At 37.6% G+C, this 21,683-nt stretch overlaps 1 protein-coding gene across 2 annotated transcripts in view; it reads left to right on the top strand.

Annotated features, from left to right (window-relative positions):
- HAPLN1 (hyaluronan and proteoglycan link protein 1) overlaps nt 1–21,683 on the top strand; it is a 124,127-nt gene that overhangs the window by 61,297 nt on the left and 41,147 nt on the right. Inside the window, exon 2 of one of the 2 annotated variants that reach the window (XM_006870601.1) lies at nt 8,548–8,675. In XM_006870601.1, the coding sequence (XP_006870663.1) occupies nt 8,576–8,675 (100 nt within the window). In that variant the 5' untranslated portion in view covers nt 8,548–8,575. Of the gene's footprint in view, nt 1–8,507; nt 8,676–21,683 lie in introns of those variants that run through there. The other variant, XM_006870602.1, reaches the window with a different exon arrangement.

The raw sequence follows: 21,683 nt of genomic DNA, 5'->3' as shown, positions 1-21,683 counted from the left end.
TTGTAATGAATAAATCTTTGGTCTTGCAAAATTCTGTCATGCGATCTCCAGCATCACTTCTATTACAAGGCCATATTTTCCAACTATTCATGCTTCCTTTGTTTCCAGCTTTCACATTTCAATCACTAGTAAACATCAAGACATCTTAATGGCATGTTTGATCAATTTCAGACTGAAGAAGTTGGTAGAATTCTTCAATTTCATCATCACTGACTTGAGTGTTTGGTGGGTACATTTGAATAACTGGTATTAACTGGTGAATGGATATTATACTATCACAGACAGTGTTGTACCTCATGACTGATCGTGGTTTTTTTTGGTTTTTTTTTTTGATGATGAATGTGATGCCATTCCTCTTCAATGATATTCCCAGCATAGTAAACCATATGATTGCCTGATTGAGAATGGCCAATGACAATTTATTTCAGCTCACTAATGCCAAGGATGTCGATCTTTATGCATTCCATTTAATTTTTAACAACTTCCGATTTTTCTAGATTCATAATTCATACATTCCACATGACAATTATTAATAGAAGTTTGTAACTGCTTCTCCTCATTTTGAGTTGTGCCCCATCAGCAAATGAAGGTCCCAAAATCTTTGTTCAATTTATATGATTATAGTCAATTTTACTTTAACGAGGCAGCTCTTCTATAGTATTTTGAGTGCCTTTCAACCTGAGGGGCTTATCTGCTGGCACAGTGGCTGATCCATAAGAAGCAGTCTACCTCTCCTTCTTCCTAGTCTGTTTTAGTCTGGAAGCACCACTGAAACCTGTCCACCATTGATGACCCTGCAGGTATTTAAAATACCAGTGGCATAGCAACATACTAGCTACCTCAGTATGACAAACTGAAAGAGGAGAGGTGGGTAAATAGAATATAGGGTCTGAAATTTCTGGTTGATGTTATTGTTAAATGCCTTCCAGTCAGTTCCAAGTCACAGCAACCCTATATAGGGTTTCCAAGGAATGGCTAGTGGGTTTGAATCAACCAACTTTCATTCAAGCTGATCTTGTGGTCCAGTATTTATTCTATAGCACTCTGGTAAGAAAATTTTAAATGATGGCAAAAATAAAAAAAAGCAATTAACGTGTGTAAAGCTATGATTCATGTAATCATCACAATCATCAGGCTAAATAGATATGAACTATTCCAATTAATGGATAAAAAACTTGAACTCAGAGCAATTGAATGGCTTTTTCTAGAGTCTCAGTTAAAAAGCAGAACAGGTAATGAAACTTTCCGTTTTGCCTTCCCTCCACTACACTCATACTATAGCTTCACTTCTCTCCATCAGAGCTTGCATGTGCCAGCTTTCTCAGTATGGTTATAGTTGTCTCACTCACTCTGCGTTGTGGTGTGGATGATAAATCGTATATTTATATCTAATACCAAATGATGTAATAAACATGTTAAAATATAGGGAAAAGAAGAAAGAAAAATAATAAAAATGAAAGAATAGAAATACAATAGAAATGTTAGTATTTTGGGAGTTATGAGGACCTCAGAAAGAGTTCTGATTGATCTCAGAAAGAGTTCTGATTGATCTCAAAAAGAATTCTGATATTGCTGTGGTTAAAGTGCCTGGTGCTAACGAAAACGCTGATAGTGTGAACCCACCAGTCACTCTGCAGAAGAAAGATGAGATGGTCTGCTACTTAAAGACTGTTGTTGTTAAGTGCTGTTGAGTCCATTCTGATTCATAGCAGCCCTACATAGGGTTTGCACGGAGCAACTGGTGAGTTTGAACTGCTAAATTTGTCGTTCAAACTGACCTTGTGGTCAATGCTTTATCCCACAGCACGACAGACTTGAAATCCTATGGGGCAGTTCTATTCTGTCTTATAGATGTGCTTAGGGGCCAGAATCACTAGAATGCAGTAGGCTTGATTAGTTTGGAGGATTATAGATTTGTTTTGTTTTATTTGTAAGGTGCAAATCCATGACTCACTGAGGTTTTTGAGATCTTTAATTAGGAAGCAAATCACAGATAAATAATGGAAACATTAGCAACTAAGTGGTACTCAATAGAAGTGGTCATTTCAAAATAATTTGCTCTAAACTTAAGCAGTTTCTAGATAAGTTGCTGAAGGGTACTTACATCTTACTTTAGCAATAACTGCAGGCCTTGACAAGTCCAATAAATATTAAATTGAAATGTATGTCCTTAATACTGCTTAAATACATTGCTCAAATAAGAAACTGGGAAATCTACTGACCCCTTGTTCATTTCTGTTTCTAACACTAGCTTCTTTTCCTCAGTAGCCTGCCACACCTTAGCAAGAAAACTATAGATGTTAAACTGTGGCACAAATCTTGTCCTTCAAGAAAACCATCTTAAGTTCTTGGATCTGAGAATGTACATATACATTTCAGTCGTTTTAATTTCCTCAAATTTAGAGACAGTGTGTCAGTTATTTACACTTCATTATTCTCTTACTATTTCTTTATTGTCCTTCCTCTTATTTTGAGTGACCTTTTCTTTGTCTTTATTTCTCCTCTCTTAATATCCCCCATATCATTTTCCTATTTGCTACTGTATTCCTACCCACTTTTCACCCTTTGACAATGAGCATATCAGGACAACCACATGATAGTTTGAGGGAATGTTTCACCAGCTGAGCCGAAAGTGCCAAGTTCTGTAAAATGATAGATGTCCTGAGCTTACAGAAAATACATTGTTGGAAATAATTCTTTTTAATACCAAACATATTTTTAAGTTCTTAACCATTTTTGGTTGGGAATTCTTTCTAAGATGATTACATATTACTTTGCTTTTTTATTTGTTTACAAGCATAGCACCATTACAAAGAATGAATAAATTAAGAGGAAAAGTGCACCCATCTGCCTACTATTATAACAAAATAATTAAAATGTTTATACATTATTTTTCAAGGTTTTAAGGTAAGGTTTATATTTAAAAATAGAAAACACATATACACTGTAGAAATGTATGAAGTAAAATGAACACTGTTGTTGTCAAGTTGGTTCTAACTCAAAGTGACCCTGGATAGGGTTTCCAAGGAGTGACTGGTGGGTTTGAACTGCCAACCTTGTGGTTAACAATTCACTGCTTATCTTACAATGCCATAACAGGAATCCAAAATGAATATATAACAATATTATTCCCAAGGATTTGTAGACTCTATCTAACCCTCATCTCCAACACAAAAGGAAAACGTGGAACACCTGATCATTTTAAAAGTATAAATCAGTGGTTCTAACATTTGAGCTTGTATCAGAATCGGTGGGGGCATAGGAGGACTGTTGGGCATAGGAGGACTGGTACTTGGGCTCTACCTCCAGCTCTAGGGCTTTGAATTCAGTACATCAATGATGGGCATGAGAATTTGCACTTCTGATGTGTTTTCACATAATTCTGATTCTGCACCTCCAGAAACCAGACTTTGAATTAACTTCTGCAGTTATTCTAAATAGCAGATTATACAAGGACTCAAGTTCTCTAAAGATGCAGATATCTTTGGGTTTCTGTCTTCTGTTTTGTTTTAGCACTTATCCATAAAATTGATCGATTTTGAGGTGAGCCATAACAGTTTAATAACAGTACCTTCATTTGTGTACTTTACATACTTTTTCAAAAGCACTTCTCATCCTGGGAGAAGTTGTCATTACTCCTATTTTGTAGTGAAGTAGTTGAGACCTGACATATTCAGTTATGTAAACAGGATTGAATTCATATTTCCTTCCTTCTGGTCCAAGATTTTTTCTGGTTTATCAAGGTGACAAAGGACACACCAAGGGCAAAGAAGCAACAGTGTGATCAGGGCCAGGTGAGAAGGGGCACTGTTATGAGACCTATGACCTTCTCAATCCAGGGTATCAAAAAAGCTCTTTAGTGTCTCCAGTAGCTTGTTCCTCCCCAGAACAATGCAAAAAGACAGGGGAAAGAGTTTGTTCACCTTGAAGTTTAAACAGACTCACTCCCTCAATGATGTTATCTTTTCAAAATTGAACAAAGGTGGTTATTTCATTTTGTTCTGATCCTGGCTTCTCTCTGAAATTTGGATGCATTCCAGGTACTTTTTGTATTTTCTCCAGGTATGTATAGAAAATCCTGGGATAGTTGTTTTTGTTAAGTACCATCGAGTCAGTTCCGACCAATGGTGACCCTATATAGGGTTGCCAAGAAGCAGCTGGTGAGCTTAAACCACCAACCTTGCTGTTCAAACAAACTTTGCAGTCCAGCGCATTAACCCACAGCCATGCCTGCACACAGTAGTGAACAATTCAAAGGTTCTATTGTTGTTGTTGTTGTCAAGTGCCATTGAGTGAGTTCTGACCCATAATGACCTTGTATAGGATTTCCAAGGAGTGACTAGTGAGTTTGAACTGCCAACCTTGTGGTTCAAGCTGACTTTGCAGTCCAGCACATTAGCCCACAGCACCATACCAGGACTCCAAATTAGTCTGACCCTTTTTGTCATCATCTAGGCTAGTGGCCTCACTTAAAGCCAAAACAGAACCAATCAACAACAAAATCAAAACGCTTCTAGAGCCAACATAAGGTTGCCTTTGTTTGTTTGTTTTGTTGCTAAGTAAGGATAGAAAACACACTATAATTTTAGAAGTCTGTAATTTATAATTCCATAAAGTAAAACTCATTTAACAGAAAAAAAGGTAAGAAAAATTGCTTTAGAAAGAAAGAGTTCCTTAAAATGAATTAATTTAGCCTAATGAAAAACATATTGTCGTAGTTCCTATGGTTGTTTGTTTCCATTTTTTGTTTTTAATTATTTTCCTTTACTGCTGACCAGCATTTGGGAAGCATTGATCATGATTTCTCCTCTGCCTTTAACTAACAGTAGACTTACATGACACTAATGAGGAGAAGATCCATCTATCTTTAAATGATTCTGTCAAGCAAGACTGTGGTTTCTTTGCTCATTCAATTTCTATTAACTTTTGTATTGATTCCCATAATTTTTAAACCAAATTTCAAGTTCCAAATTGAAACCTAATATATTTCATTATGTCCTTAATGTAAGAAAAAGTTTAACTCTTCACCATGCTCCAAAAATAATACATTACACTTTTAAATACTGTTACACTCTTCTCAGACTTGGCTCCTACAATTGCATTTACTTGTTTCTCTAAGGTGTAATTGTCAATCCATTCACACTTCCTTTCAAGACTCAGGTACAGTTCTGGGTGATGGGCATGCAGAGAGAAAACCATCCAGTCCTTGGATTCAAGTATCTCATGTGATATAATAGCTATGGGATAGTGCTATGCCTATAACCCAGCATGCCATAGGCCAGGGGAGGCATTCCAGTTGGCAGGAAACATGAAAGACTTGTGAAAGCTGGCAAGAACAGAATGGTTGGCACTTCTCAGCCTGCACAGCACCCAGATAATAACAGTTGAGAATGCAGGGTCTGGATCTCTACTTCCCAGACTCCCTGCTCCTGACTTTACATGCTGAGTTCCCTTGGGAAATTTAATTCACCATGCTAAGGCTTCATTTCCTAAACATACTACTTCAGTTGAGTTGTTCTGAGAATTAACAATTAAATAGGTAAAGCTATAAGGACAAAACTTGGCATATAATATGGTTTCCAAGGCTGTCAATCTTTACAGAAGCAGACTGCCACATTTTTCTCCAATAGAGTGTCTGGTGGGTTCACACCACCAGCCTTTGGATTACAGCTGAGTGATTCACCACTGTGAATTGCATATTGAATTCTCAAAATATTACTCATATCAAAAAGTGGAAAATGTTACTAACATACTTGTTTTGTTCGAGGTCGTCTAGTTGGTCCCGACACATAGAAACCCTATGTACCACAGAATAAAACACTGTATCGTTCTACTCCATCTCATAATTAAATTTGAGCCCATTGTTTCAGTCACTGTGTCAACCCATCTCATTGAGGAGCTTTCTCTTTTTCATTCACCCTCTGCTTTACCAAGCCTGGTGTCCTTTTCCAGGAACTGATAGCATGTCCAAAGTATGTGAGACCAAGTATCTCCATCCTCCTTTCTAAGAAACATTCTAGCTGTAATTCCGCCAAGACAGATACATATGTTCTGGCAGTCCGTGATACTTAAAATACTCTTCACCAATATTGCAATTCAAATGCATCAATTCTTCTTCTGTCTTCCTTATTCATTGTCCAGCTTTCATATGCATATGAGAAGACTGAAAAATACCATGGCTTCCATCAGATCACTTTAATCCTCAAAGTAATATCTTTGCTATTTAACACTTTAAAGAAGTCCCTTGCAGCAGATTTGCCCAATGTAATATATCATTTGATTTCTTGACTGTTGTTTCCATGAGCATTGATTGTGGATCCAAGTAAAATGAAATTCTTGACAAGTTCAATTTTTTCCCTAAGTTGTCATGATGTTACCTATTGGACCAGTTGTGAGGATTTTTGTTTTCTTTATGTTGAGGTGTAATCCACATTGAAGTCTGTAGTCTTCGATCTTCATCAGTGTTTCAAGCCCTATTAACTTTCAACAAGCAATGTTGTATCATCTGCATATGGCAGGTTGTTAAGGAGTCTTCCTCTAATACTGATACCACATTCTTCTTATAGTTCAGCCGCTCAGATTATTTGCTCAGCATACAGATTGAATAAGTGTGGTGAAAAGACACAACAGTGATACACAACTTTCCTGATATACCTCTTGGTGTATATATAGATTCTGCATGTGTGCAATTAAGTATTCTGGAATTCTCATTCTTTGCAATGTTATCCATAGTTTGTGATTATCCACATAATCGAATGCCTTTGCATAGTAAAAATAATGATGTAAACACTATTAAACTATCTTGAGCAAAATTTTAAGTGCCTATGATGTTAAAGGAGCTCTGGTAGCGTAGTGGTTACGAATTGGGCTGCGAACCATAAGGTCAGCGGTTTGAAACTACCAGCCGCTCCGTGGGAGAAAGATGAGGCTTTCTACTCCCGTAAAGATTTACACCCTTGGAAACCCTGTACAGGGTCGCTATGGGTCGGAACCGACTCGAAGGCACTTAACAACAACAACAACAACATGATGTTAATAATATTGTTCGATAATTTCTGCATTCTGTTGGCTCACCTTTCTTTAGAATGGACACAAAGATGGATCTCTTCCAGTTGCTAATCAGCCAATCAACCTCTTTCTGTGAAATAAATTAAAATAAGCATGAAAGACTGGATCATAACAGTAATGCAGTTTTTTATAGGAGAAATTGCTGAGAGGTGTTTTGGGTCCCATGAGACTTGGGGAACTTCTGAGAGTACATCCTTTAGACTCTGGAGTAGAGGCTCCTTGGAAGGACGTCCAGGAACAGACTAAGAACTCTTTAATAAGTATTCCTGGGCATTAGGCTTTCCTGGAAAAAACAAATTAGTGCATGGAGCCAGTACTGTGCAATTTCAGTTTTAAAAATAGCCAAGTATTGTTAAGGCTGCTGTATGCATGAAGAGAAAAAGAAAGTCCTTGTTAATATGTGCCTCAGCTTCTGCATTAAAACAGAGAAGCTGTTTTGAAATTCTTGCCTGGTAAACACTGCAAAGGTCATAAGGTTTGTATCATTTGGGATTGTTTTTCTGTCCATCCCTAGATCTTCTGGTGGCAAACTTTGGAAGGGGGGTGGTGATCGCTTTTTTCAAGTTTGGTCTTGCAATAAACATCAGTCTGTAATAGCTCTGCCTCTCTCACTTAAGACCATGACTGCCTCCTTGTCTACTTCAGTTCTTCATTTTCCTAATTGACCTGCAAGGCTGCAGGGACGCTCCCTGCAGTTAAGCCTCTGCTGACTGCAGAGACCCTACCTGGCATTCCAAATTGGCAGAGTCAGCATTTTAGGGAAAGATGAATGAAAAATCAATCAGGCAACTGCAGTGGCAGCATGCATAACTCTAACCTAGTTTGTACATAATTTTCACCTATTCACCACAGCCCTAAGCAGTGTTGAAGATGGTAAGTGAATCTGTAACAAATGTGCTGCTTCTGATTAATCAGGCTTACTTTATTATTATTATTATTATTGTTTTTTGTTTTTCTATTTGGAGCAAGCAAATCTAACCTCCTTAGGAAGCCACTTGTAAAACAAATGATGATAATTAAGTTCCATGCAAATATTCTCTATTTGCTCTGGTTTGAAATGCAGCTCCTAATTAGACCGGGTGATAAATATTCATCTATTGACACAACAAAATGCTATTTTATTGACTTATATTTCCTAGTTAGAAGGTTTAACTTTTTAAAAAGTCTATTTCACTCCTTCCCACTTCTGTGTAATAGGCTCTCACTATCTTCAAACTACAGTGTTTTAAATGTCTATTTTTACCATTCTGCAAAGATAGAGTTAAACACTATTTGTCCTCTGGCTACTTCTACTACATAAGGGGAATTGAAATTATTCAAAGCTGCAGTCTTCAGCTCTCAAAGACAGCTACAGTAACTTTCTGAACAGATTGGGTTAAACATTTTTACAGACCCATTCTATGATGATACAATAAGTTGTGCAGTGCAACACACTAAAAGGTTCCAAATCTCACAAGCCTCTTTGTGATGCCTTTGCAGTGAAGAAGATTCTTTGGGTTTTATAAAGATGAAGAACCTACTTCTTCTGGTGCTGATCTCAATGTGCTGGGCTGATCATCACTCAGACAGCTACACTCAGAATTATGACAGAGTTATTCACATCCAAGGTAAGAAAACACAGACTGTCTTATGGAAGTCAAATTAATTTCTAGTTACTTCGAGTTGAGATGCTCAGGTTAGTGTTTCTTAATTTTAGTTCTGCTGCATTGACTTTCTTTTCCTCTCTGCTAATTCGTGAACATGCTCTGCCCCCTGGGTTTTGAAAGCTATTGCATTGCAGTAGAGTTAAGAATTGGTGACAATTAAAGTTGAATGGCTTAAGAATGTCCAACTGCAGTGAGTTGATGTGATTGTTCAAGGCACTTTATTAGAACAGTTGCTACCTTCCAAGTAGAATGGAGAGCATGAAGTTTACTTAAATGCATTTGGGGAGAAGAGAGAGATTGGAAGTAAAACTTAAGATGTAAGGTCATTCTACCAGAGTGACTGTTTAATTATTTAAGAGGAACTATGTAACTAAAAATGAAAGTCAGACAAGCTATGGTTCAGGAAGAAGTAGCTTACCCCATTACAATCTCCTTTAGTAAAGCTGTAGTTTCTATGGACCAGTATATTGCCCCCTGCATATTTCTGTTAAGTTCAGCTGAATCTAAAGCCTGAAAGCTCTATCAGGATTTAAGGCTGCAGTACAATGCAGCTATTTCTTCAGTCAGAGCTTCAGATAGGGGACATTTTGCATTAAGAAAGCTAAGAGACTTATGCAATGAGAAAGGAGAATTCGAAAAGAGCTGGACCTTCCCTCCTTTCTTGCCCGTGTATGCTGAATAATTGAAACAGGAATTACATAATTTAACCATTTAAACATGTGATGATTTTCATTTTAGATGAACTCCGTTTAAGGCCAAAGATATTATAAGTTTTCCAAGAGACCAAGAACACCAACTTATGTCCCCAAGGTCAAAAGTGTAGTAGTCTCAGACAACTGACTGCATTCACTGTTGGAAAGTCTGACATGCGAAGGTCAAATGTTTGTGTTTATTTGGCCAAAAGTATTTTGCTATACATATTCTGACTATAAAAATAGAATTCTGGATTTGAGTATGTCCTAGCTATTTCCGAAACATTTCTTTCAGTTCCGATTGTTTCCAAAGCTTTATTTTTTCACTGCTAAACAGTTTTAAAGGAATTATGTAATCATAAATTTTACTCTGCAAGCTGCTGAGTCAGCTGTTTCTTCTAATGACTATAATGGACTCAAAGCTATTGTCAAACAAAGACCGTACGATATTACATATAGAGCTTTCTAATGAAGAACTTCTAGTCACAGAATTCAGTTCCACTAAACTGATAAACTTAGTCATTATTAACAACAGCAGCTGTGAAATAAACCTTAACGGTGGTTTCAAGTTATTAGTAGATAGATAACCAAGTTGTATCATAAAATATAAGTAAATGATTTTGTCCAAACAGTACCCACAGTATGGCATTATTTTAAAACTATGCTACCTTTTTTTAAATAGCTTTTGGTGAGTCTACAAATCAGACTCAAGTTTTTTTCTAACAAGAAAAACTTCTGCTGCTCCAGTCTCTGCATTCCCATACAGTCTATTCACAATTAGTTCAAGAGAATTTCGGATCTGAGATACCAGAATCATCCAGCTTATTTACATATATTGTCCTTTTTTAAATGCCTTGATCATTTACTTCATTTTAATTGTAAATTTATATTCTTAGAAAGTACAGGATAGCCTAGAAGAAGCTGCTCAGAGTTTTTAAGAGACACAAATAGAATTACAGGGCCTATATTTGGCTTGTGGAAGTTAATAATGAAATACAACTTATACATAGGATTAAGGAATTCTTTCTATAAATGGAACTCAGCGTAAAATTATCCCAAACACCTGTTCTTATTACTTTTTTGTCCCCCTCTGAGAAAGTTTGTTCTGTTTTTTCCTTAATGATCTGATTCAGGCTGAATTTTCATAGTTAGAGAAAGCACTCCAGGTGATTTGCCATAATTTCAGATATCTTCTAAAAAAATCAGTCATAAGGTTACAAAGATAATCAATAAAGTTGATAATTTTCATTAGTTACTTGAAATACTTCTGAAATTTAAGAAATTTGCTTCTCAAACATGGTCCAGAAGGAATTTAAAGGAAACACAGGATTACATGGTTCTATAAGAATTTTGCAGTCCATTAGTTAACTAGCAATCTAAATATCATATTTCTGAATTGTTCTGATTAGCAGCATGAGTGACAGAAAATAGTTAAAACACCTTTTATCTCTTCCATTTTGCATTAAATGTGTATTTCTGTACTCTAAATTCCTCGCCCTTCATGATATCTAGGGTATCATGTCATCCTTAAATTTTTCTTAGCTGCCTAAGGAAACAGATGGTCACCCTTTAGAGAAATCCATTATAATTTCTCATGCATAACAGAGACATTTTTCCTGGTATAAGCACTGGTCTGCAAGGTTGGTTTGAACTGCAAGGTTGGTGGTTCAAACTCACCAGCTGCTCCTCAGAAACCCTGTACAGGGTCTCTACAAGTTGAAACAGACTCAAGGGCACTTAACAACATTTTTCTCAAGGTTGGTTTTTTTTTTTTGTTTTTTTCCAGTTTCGGTGGTGGGCGGTGGGGGTAGGTCTCAGAGCTACTGAGGCAAAAGACTTAACTGGCTAAATAAAAATTAGGGGGTGTAATGCAGATGACCATCAAGGAAAATGCCAAGTGTCAACTCCAGTGTACAGTGCTTTAAGTGAAGAACATTTTTTTTTCTGGTTGTGAAAAAGGAAACTCTACCAGCTTCCCATGGAAAAAGGCATAACTTTAATTCATTCTCTTGAATTATTTTTAAGAAAGAAAACTTCACTTTTCCATGAAGACTGCTAAAAACTTGCAACCAAGATACTAGTTTGCACATCATATACTTCCTCAGTGTTGTTGTTAAGTGTCTTCGAATCAGTTCTGAATTCTAGCAACCCTGTAGAAGGTGTTTCCAAGTAGCAGCTGGTGATTATGAACTGTCAACTTTGCCGTTAGCAGCCCAGTGCTGGTTGTTGTTGTTGTTGTTGTTGTGTGTAATGGAATCAGTTCCGACTCATAGCGACCCTGTACAGGGTTTCCAAGGCTGTAAATCTTTATAGGAGCAGAAAGCCTCATCTTTCTCCCGCGAAACAGATGGTAGTTTCGAACTGCTGACCTTGTGGTTCACAGCCCGATTCATAACCACTATGCTACCAGAGCTCCTTAAGTTGTTGTTGTTGTTAAGTGCCATCGAGTCCATTCCGACCCATAGTGACCCTGTATAGGGTTTTCAAGGAGCAGCTAGTGAGCTTGAACCACCAGCCTTGCAGTTCAAACGACTTTGCGGTCTGACGCATTAACCCACAGGGCCACACCAGGACTCCCCTTAGGTAATGGATAATAATATGCTCAAATACTTCTATAGTAAAAGACAATGCTGTTAATACTTTCTCTATTGCTGTTATTGTTAAGTGCCGTCGAGTCGGTTCCAACCCATTGTTGTTGTTGTTGTTGTTAAGTGCCTTCGAGTCAGTTCCGACCCATAGCGACCCTGTACAGGGTTTCCGAGGGTGTAAATCCTTACGGGAGTTCCAACCCATAGCTACCTTGTATAGGGTTTCCAAGACGCAGCTGGTGAACTTGAACTGCCAACCTTGCAGTTCAAACAGCTTTGCAGTCTGGCGCATTAACCCACAGCGCCACACCAGGACTCCTATAGTACACTCAATTTATTTAGGATTGTATTCCTCAGGCCATGAAGTGCCTAGCCAAATGACTTCTAAGACCCAGGATGGTGGTGGTTGTACGGCACTCACTGGATTCTAACTCATAGCAACCCTGCGTTTTCTAGGTTGATGGGAGCAGAAAGTCTCATCTTTGTCCTGAGGAAGTGACTGATAGATTTGAACTACTGACCTTGTGATTAGCAGCCCAGCTCATAATCCACTATGCTACCAGGACTCAGAAGACCATTGTTGTTGCTGTTGTTGCTAAGTGCCGTTGAGTTCAATCTGACTCATAATGACCCTGTATAGGGTTTCTGAGGAGCAGCTGGTGATTTTGAACCACCAACCTTGCATTTCAAACTGACCTTGCTGTCAAGTGCTTATCCTACAGTGCCCCACCAGGACTCCCCAGAAGACCATTAGGAAGAATTTTACATGGATAAGCATGGATGGAACTGTGAACCACAAGGTTGGCTATTTAAGGGTCATTATGAGTCAGAATCAACTCGAAAGCACTTAACAACAACAATAACAATCAAATCACACTCAAGCACAACTTCAAAAATGTTTGAATCAGGTCTAAGCACTCTTTGGGTATACTTCATTTACTAGTGGAATTTCCAAGATGATGAACATACAACGCTTAAAAAGACATTTTACACAGACAGTAGATAAATGGTATCACCATCTGTCCAATAGCTCTCTTACAGATCAAATTGATTATACTGAACACAAAACTCCTTGGTCTTACCAAAGCCACTGAGGCAATGCTTTCTACATCTAAGGCTCAAGTACAAATCATCAAATGACAAATTCAAGAATCTTTCCCCTAATGCCACTCAGTAAAATACTTTTTGACACTGAACAATTTACTTGATCTCTTAACATCATGGCTGCTTCATCTGCAAAACTGGGCTAATCATGGTTTTTTCTAAAGACTGTTGTGAGTTAAATTAAATGAGATAATATATGGAAAAAATGCATAGCACTTGTAGATGTCCCAGTAAATGATAGCTGTTAGCTGTTATTATTATACTTATTATTTCCTCATCATCATGAAAAACTGATTTATAAGTAGAAAAAGAAGCACAAATACTGATGGGAAAATGTTCGTAGTGTTCAAAATACTCTTGCTAAGAACCATGGCATTACCTTAGTTCTATTGAAGTACAGGTATACCTCCAATATAATGTATATTTAGTTCCAGACCACCGCAATGAAGTAAATGTTGCCATAAAGCAAGAGACCGAGTTTTATCAGTTTCCCAATGTATATGTTTACACTGTACTTAGTGTAGTAGATTAAGTGTGCAATAGCATTATGAAAAAGTTTGAAATATTCTGAGAATTACCAAAATGTGACACAGAGACACAAAGTGAGCATGTGCAATCAGAAAAATGGTCCTGATATACATGCTTGACACAGGGTTTCCACTAACCTTCAATTTGTAACAAACTCATTATCAGTGAAGCGTACTAAAGCAAAATGCAATAAAATAAGATATGTCTGTAAATAGTTTATAAATTGCCTTCTTGATCCTCTTTAATTTCACAGTTTCAAATTTTCCTAAATTAGACATGATCTGATCATTTTTCCTTTCTTTGTAGAAAGCAAAATTTTTCAGAACTTAAGTAATATTTTCCCTTTATATGGTGTGATGCTATAAGATAAGCACTGGAATGGTAACCACAAGGTTGGTGGTTCAACCCCACCAACCACTCCTTGGAAACCCTATACAGGTCTCTATGAGTTGAAATTGACTCAATGACACGTAACAACAACATACTAGTTATAGAGTCTTAGTGTGACACTGTAGGATAAGCACTGGACTGCTAAACACAAGGTCAGCAGTTCAAACCCACAAGCCACCCCTCAGAAGCCCTATACAGGTTCCGTATGAGTCAGAACTGACCTGACAGCACTTCACAACAATAATACTTAATATGTGAACACAGATGGCTGGTTGCCATTTAACCAGTTTTGACTCATAGTGACCCTGTACGTATCAGAGTAAAACTGTTTTCTCTAGGATTTTCAGTAGCTGAATGTATCCCCATATGTTTCTTCTGAGACACCTCCAAATTTTTGGTTTTCAGCCTGCTTGCACTGCTCAAGCACTCCACTTGACATACCCAAAAACCAATTCAATTCAGATGCGCAGTGACCATACAGGACAGAATAGAGTTGTCCCTTAGGTTTTCTGAGGTTATAAATCTTTATGGAAGCAGATTGTCACATATTTCTCATGTGGAGTAAGCTGACACATATTGTTATTGTTGTTAGGTGTCGTCAAGTCAGCTCCAATTCACGCACAATAGAATGAAACACTACTCGGTCCTGCGCCATCCTCACAATATCCTGACACATAGTAGGCGTTTGCTATAGGTTTGTTGAATAAACAACATGAATGAGCAAATGAATGAGGTAATGAGATTCTTCCAAACTATCACAATTATAGTGCACATTTCTTAAATGTTTATTCCTCAACCCAATTGACTTGGCTGACAAGCAGCAGTTTCTCTTTGTGCCTTCTCTCCCTTCCTTTAAATATGGAATCATTTTCACTTCTTAATGAACCTTCCCCAATTGCAGCCCTCTGTACTGCTCCCCACTCTTGTTTCCTTTCCCTCCATAACACTGCTCTCTTCATTTAGTTTTAGTTTTTGTTTCCTTGTCTACTACAAGAATGTACATCAGTTCCACTTTGGTCTGAGGTATCCTAGTAACCTAAACCATTGCCCGGCGCATATTAAATGGTCAATACATATTTGTTGAATAAATCAAGGATGCAATTCCAGGTGTTTTTCCTAATCAAGTCCTACTCCAAATTCCCCAAATCTCAAGGATATCTTTTCAGTCCATGAAGCAAGAGAAGACAGATATGGAAGAAGATCATGCGCTTAGATAGCACATTTGTTTGTACATATGTCTCCCTCACTGTACACAGCCTCCTGTTCTCTGTGAAGAGTTTACCAGAAGAAAGATGCAGTCGTTTTCTAATGTGTGTAGAAAGCTCTGAAGAGTATTGGATTTATATTGGATCATGCTATCCTAGTGTTTATATAATATATGCAGAGTCTGGATCTGATTGTGCAGAGTGGATCAAATCAAAGCACTGAATAAATTTAATAATGTATGAACATTCATGTACAAAAGCCAAACAGGAGAGCTAGAAAAGCGTTACTTCAGCTTAAGTTTTTGTAAATTCTTTTAAAACTTTTCTTAATGCTTAATTGAATTCCCTGTGTTTGTTATGAAAACTTAATTCATTTTTGTCTTTTTGAGATACAATATGTTATTTGCATCCATGAAGCCAAAATGTACAGATAATCCAAGAGTAAAATTTCCAAATTGAACTTAGGTAAATATACAATCTAAGGAGCTCTGGTAGCGTAGTGGTTACAAATCGGGCTGCGAACTGCAAGGTCAGCAGTTCGAAACTACCAAGCTGCTCCATGGGAGAAAGATGAGGCTTTCTGCTCCTGTAAAGATTTATAGCCTCAGAAACCCTGTACAGGGTCGCTATGAGTCAGAACCAACTCGATGGCACTTAACAACAACAACAAATATACAATCTGTCAATAATTCTACCTAGAAATTGCTATTAGATGCCATAGAGTCAGTTCTGACTCATAGCCACCCTATAACACAACAGAATGAAACAATGCCCAGTCCTCCCCAATTACCAGTAGGTTTGAGGCCATTGTTGCAGCCTCAAACAGCAGTCAGTCCATACCTTGACGGTCTTTCCATTTCTCACAGACCAAGCATGATATCCTTCTCCAGGGACTCAGAAAGTAGTAATTATAAAATGTCAGAGAGTTTCATAATGGAATTATAAAAATCAACATCATCAGAAGTAGATGATGAAATTTTATTATAGGGCATGATGCTAAATATGATGAGACCCTATTACAATGTATAAGAGCTCTAGTGACACTGTGGCTTAAGCACTGGACTGCTAATAGCAAGATTGGCAGTCCAAATCCATCAGCTAAACCATGGGAGAAAGATGAGGCTGTCTATCCCATAAAGATTTACAGTGTCAGAAATCCTATATAGACTTGCTATGAGTCAGAATCAATTAGATGGCAATGGCTTTAGTTTAGAGTTTTTATCACAGGCTTGCCATTTGGTAAAACTAAGAATATAACCATAGGAATACAATACATGGGTCCCAAGAAAAATGTATCTATTTATACAAATGCATACATATTTATACAAGTGCACATATACACATATTCACTCATAAAAAATTCATTTATTCAACAAGTACGTTGAGTTCTTGGGATTACAAAAGCAACACTGAATTCATAGTCTAGTGAGAGACAAACATTATTATGCATATATAATAAGTGCCTTGAATGAAAATTATGAAGTACTATAGGGGAGTCCCCACAACTCATCTGTCAGTTTGTCGTACTGTGGTGGCTTGTGAGTTTCTATGATTCTGGAAGCTATGCCACCGGTATTTTAAATACCAGCAGGGTCACCCATGGTGAACAGGTTTCAGATGAGCTTCCAGATGAAGACCGTCTAGGAAGAAGGAGTGACAAACTATTTTAGAATATTTAGTCACTGAAAACCTTATGAATAGCAGAGAAACACTGTCAGATATAGTGCTGGAAAATGAGCCCCTCAGGTGGGAAGGCACTCAAAATGCGACTGGGGAAGAGCTGTCTCCTCAAAGCAGAGTTGACCATGATGACGCAAATGGAGTAAAGCCCATGGGAGAAAAGCCCGCGGGACCTTCATTTGCTGATGGGGCACAACTCAAAATGAAGACAAACAGCTGTAAACATCCATTAATAATCAGAACATCAGTGGGCTCAAGCATGGTAATAATAGTGATGTTGGCCCAGGATCAGGCAGTGTTTCATTCTTCTGTGCATAAGGTTGCTATGAGTCTGTACCAACTCAGTGGCACCTAACAACAACAACAACAAATAGGGGAGTCCTGGTGTGGCACTGTAGGACAAACACTTGACCGCAAGGTTGATTTGAACCACAAGGTTTGTGGTTCAAACTCACCAGTCACTCCTCAGAAACCCTATACAGGGTTGCTGTGGGTGGAACTGACTCAATGGCACTTAACAACAACAACATAGAGAGAAGATAGCATTAATAGAAGCACTGGAGAAAGCTGATACTTCAAATTTTAGGTATAAATTAAACAGGGCAGCATCTTTCTTCAAATGTAGAATTGTACTAGATATGCATGTACAGACAACAGGTAGAAATAAAGAACACAAGATAAGAGATGGTTATAGATTGATATACTATTTCTATAAATCCCTTAATCTGTATGTATAAATATATAGATATAGATATATTATACATATATACTCTGCAGTACAACACATCAACCCACAGTGCCATGCTATATGTATATACAGTGTGTGTGGTGCTGTGGGTTAATGTGCTGTACTGCAAAGTCAGTTTAAACTTCGAGTTCAGCAGCTCAAGGGAGCAACTGGTGGGTTTAAACCACTGACCTTGTGGTTCTCAGTCCAGTGCTGATCCTACAGTTCCACACCAGGACTCCTGTATATGGGAGTCTTGGTGTGGCTCTGAAGGATAAGCATAGGACTGCAAGGTGGGTTTGAACCACAAGGTGAGTGGTTCAAACTCACCAGTCATTCCTCGGAAACCCTATATTGGGTCACTCTGAGTCGGTTCCGACTTACAGCTATCTTATATAGCATTTACGAGGTTATAAATCTTTGATGGAGCAAAAAGATTCATCTTTCACCCATAGACCAGTTGATGAGCTCGAACCACTAATCTTGTGTTTTGCCATCCAGTGCTCATCCTACAGAGCCACTGCACTCCTATACATACATATGTACACACGATATATGAACATACTTACACATGTGAATATATTTATATTTATACTAACTTTGCTTCTGTCAAGATGTAAAATTGTTATCCAATGTCCTAGTCTTTGCATTTGTGTGTTCTTCAGAGAAAATCTGCTCATTCAAGCATTTGTTGAATGCAGACCTCCTTTGTGAAAAATATAAGATATTCTTTGTGGAAAAACAGACCATTTCTATTTCCTTAGGGAGTTTAATAACAGTATTATCTGGGCAACAAGAAAGCATAAAATATGCTTTAAGTAAAGGTAGAAAGAAATATAAAGAAAAATAATTATTTACTAAGCAAAATATAGGATTATTTATATTCTGATAGTGTAGTGGGTTGGAGTCCTGGTGTGGCACTGCAGGATAATATGCAGGACCCACAAGGTCAGTGTGTCAAACTCACCAGCAGATCCTCAGAAATCCTATATGGGGTCACTATGAGTCAGAAATGACTTGATGGCACTTAAAAACAACAACAAAGTGTAGTGGTTTACAAGTTGGGCTGCTAACTGCAAGGTCGCCAGTTTGAACCTACCAGCCACTCTGAAGAAGAAAGATAAGGCTTTCTGCTCCTATAAAGATTTACAGCCTCAGAAACCCTGTATGAGGTCTCCATGTGTGGGAAGCAACTTCATGGCACATAACTACCACCACCATCACCTTTATGTACAAAACAAAGGGTTGCTGTGGTTTATCACTAAGTAAGTTTAAAGAGTCTTAGTGTGGTGCTGTAGGATAAACATTGGCCTGCTAATCTCAAGGCCGTGGTTCAAACCCACTGCTCTTCAGAAACCCTTTACCAGGTAGCTATGAGTCAGAACTGACGTGATGACACTTAATAACAGGAGCAGTAGGCTTAAACTCATAGACTATATCTTGAGAATATTTATAAACTTGATATTGAATAACCTGGAATGCAGAATCCTATGATATTCAGTAAAATACTTATTTCAACAATACAGTTTTATAATATTTGCAGGTACACAAACATGTATTTAATGGTCTTCCTATACAGAAACAAATTCACACTGAAGTGCTTTCTCTGTTCCAGCCTGTGTGCTGAAATCATCAAATTATGGGAGAAGCCAATGATTATTTGGAAATGTTCCCAAATACCCAGAAAAATCCAGTAAACAATGATGCCTTCCCTTGCTTATAACTCTGCAAGAATCAATGTTGACTCAGCTAAAGTACTGACCTACAGCTTAGCAACTTAAAGTTTCAACATGCTATGTTTCTCTGATTATATCAAATATCAAGAAAGAATAAATTAGATTGATTGGCTTAGCTCTTTATTTTATTGTCAATGTAAAGTGGAAAAATTACCCATTTAGAGCTTCTTTTGGAATACAGATGTCTATCAAATATGCTAAGATGTTAAAATATTCAATTAAGAAATTGTGAAATAATTGTTGCTGTTGCTGGTGGATTTGAACTGCCAACCTTGTGGTTCTCAGTTCAGTGCTGATCCACAGTGCCATAATAGTATGTAGGAAAAAAGTATGTCTTATAAAGACATTTTTCTTTCTTTTTTTGCTCAATGTAATGCATTTCTTGATTTTTAAAAAATTTTTTTTAATGCTTTATTGTGAATTATGTGATAGTTTACATGGGAGGACATCAGCTTCGCATTGATCCTATTGTATATCGTTTCCTTGCCATGGTTACAATCCCTTCCATGAATCATCGATCAACCAAAGGGTATAAGACATTTTTATTTCTTAATGAAAACATTGAAAGAATATAAAATCTAGAAGACCTATTAAGTTGCTGACCTTGAAGTTCAAACCGACATTGCATTCCAGTGAATTATCCTACAGTGCCACACCAGGACTCCAATACATATATGGTGGTAGTGGTGGTGGTTATGTGCCGTGGAGTCGGTTCCAACTCATAGCGACCCTGTATAGGGTTTCCAAGGCTGTAAATTTTTACGGAAGCAGAAAGTCACATCTTTCTCCCACACAACAACTGGTAGTTTCGAACTGCTGACCTTGTGGTTTGCAGCCCGATTCGTAACCACTATGCTACCAGAGCCCCTTCCAATACATATATAGTCAACCCAAGTGATAGCCATTTTTACTTTGATTTAATGACGCTTGTTGATTACTTGACTTCAGTGTTGAGAGAATGACTAATCACTACATGTAGACTCCAAGTCATATGTGCTTAAGGATTATGTTCTTAAAGTGTGTTGGTCAAATTAAATTAAACAAGAATTCTCCCTATCTTTTCCAAATATTGTCCATGATAAAAGGAGCTCTCATAGCGTAGTGGTTACAAGTCAAGCTGCTAACCTCAAGTACAGCGATTCTAAATTACTAGCTGTTCCTCAGGAGAAAGATGAGGCCTTCTGGTCCTGTAAAGATTGACAGCCTTGGAAATACTATTTGGGGTCCCTATGAATCAAAACCAACTCCACAGCACACTCCACCAGCTGATAAAGGGCACCAACCCTATGTACAAAAACAGACAGCGGGCACAAGTCACCAGCTATAAAACCAAGAAAGCATGCTAGAACCAAGAGCATTTACTGAAGACAAGAGTGTAGAGTAGATAAAGGAGGTGAAGAAAAGTAGAGCTCTATCAACTTTTCTAAATAGTGATTGAATGTTTAATATAAAAACACCATGAAAAATATACTCCTTCGGCAATCCCTTTTAGTCGCACTTGTGATAGGCTCGGGGCTCTGTAGTGCCTCTGTTTCCATTTAGTCAATTACTGGGGAACAAGCAATAGTTGGACCTTAGTTGACAACCAGTGGGATGCAGGATCCATAGAGAGAGCCTGATTGGATCCTCCAGTTATATGCAGCTCATTTAAAGATCCTCTGTTCAATAAATAATCATGAAGTTAAAAAAAAAAGAGAGAATGCAGTTCAGGAAAGCCTAGGAGAAAACTATAGGCAAGAATATTTTCATTTAAAAAAACAAACAAAAGACTGAGATTTCATAAGTAGCTCACTAATCATTTCTTCTGACAAACCTCAGGAGGGGGATTGAACTACCAACTTGTACAACACAGGGACACCTAGGTATCCTAGGTGGACTAGAGTTTCCCTTGAAAATTTAATTGGTAATTTAGTCACTTAATGTCAAGTTCAAACCTTTATATAAAATGATGAATATTCCTAGTTCAGAATCGTAAGAGTTAGCCCTCAAATAATGCTACAATGTCAATGTATGATTTCTAAACTCTATAAATTCCCATAAAATAGATATATATTCCTTTGAGTGAGATTTTCACTTCTACATGATTCTATTTATAATGGTGATTGCTTTGCCTTATTGCTTTGACTTATTCCTGGGAAGCATTTGAAATTATTGTTGCTGATTTCGTTACAGTTATTGAATGGTTGTTGTTGTTGTTAAGTACCATGGAGTCTGTTCCGACCCATAGTGACCCTGCACAGGGTTTCCAAGGCTGTAAATCTTTACGAGAGCAGAAAGCCTCATCTTTCTCCCACTGAACTGCTGGTAGTTTCAAACTGC

Source organism: Chrysochloris asiatica, unplaced genomic scaffold (genome assembly GCF_000296735.1).
Source record: "Chrysochloris asiatica unplaced genomic scaffold, ChrAsi1.0 scaffold00145, whole genome shotgun sequence".
Lineage (NCBI taxonomy): Eukaryota > Metazoa > Chordata > Mammalia > Afrosoricida > Chrysochloridae > Chrysochloris > Chrysochloris asiatica.
The sequence above is the reverse complement of the archived record's forward strand: the minus strand, read 5'-3'. Positions and strand labels throughout refer to the sequence as shown.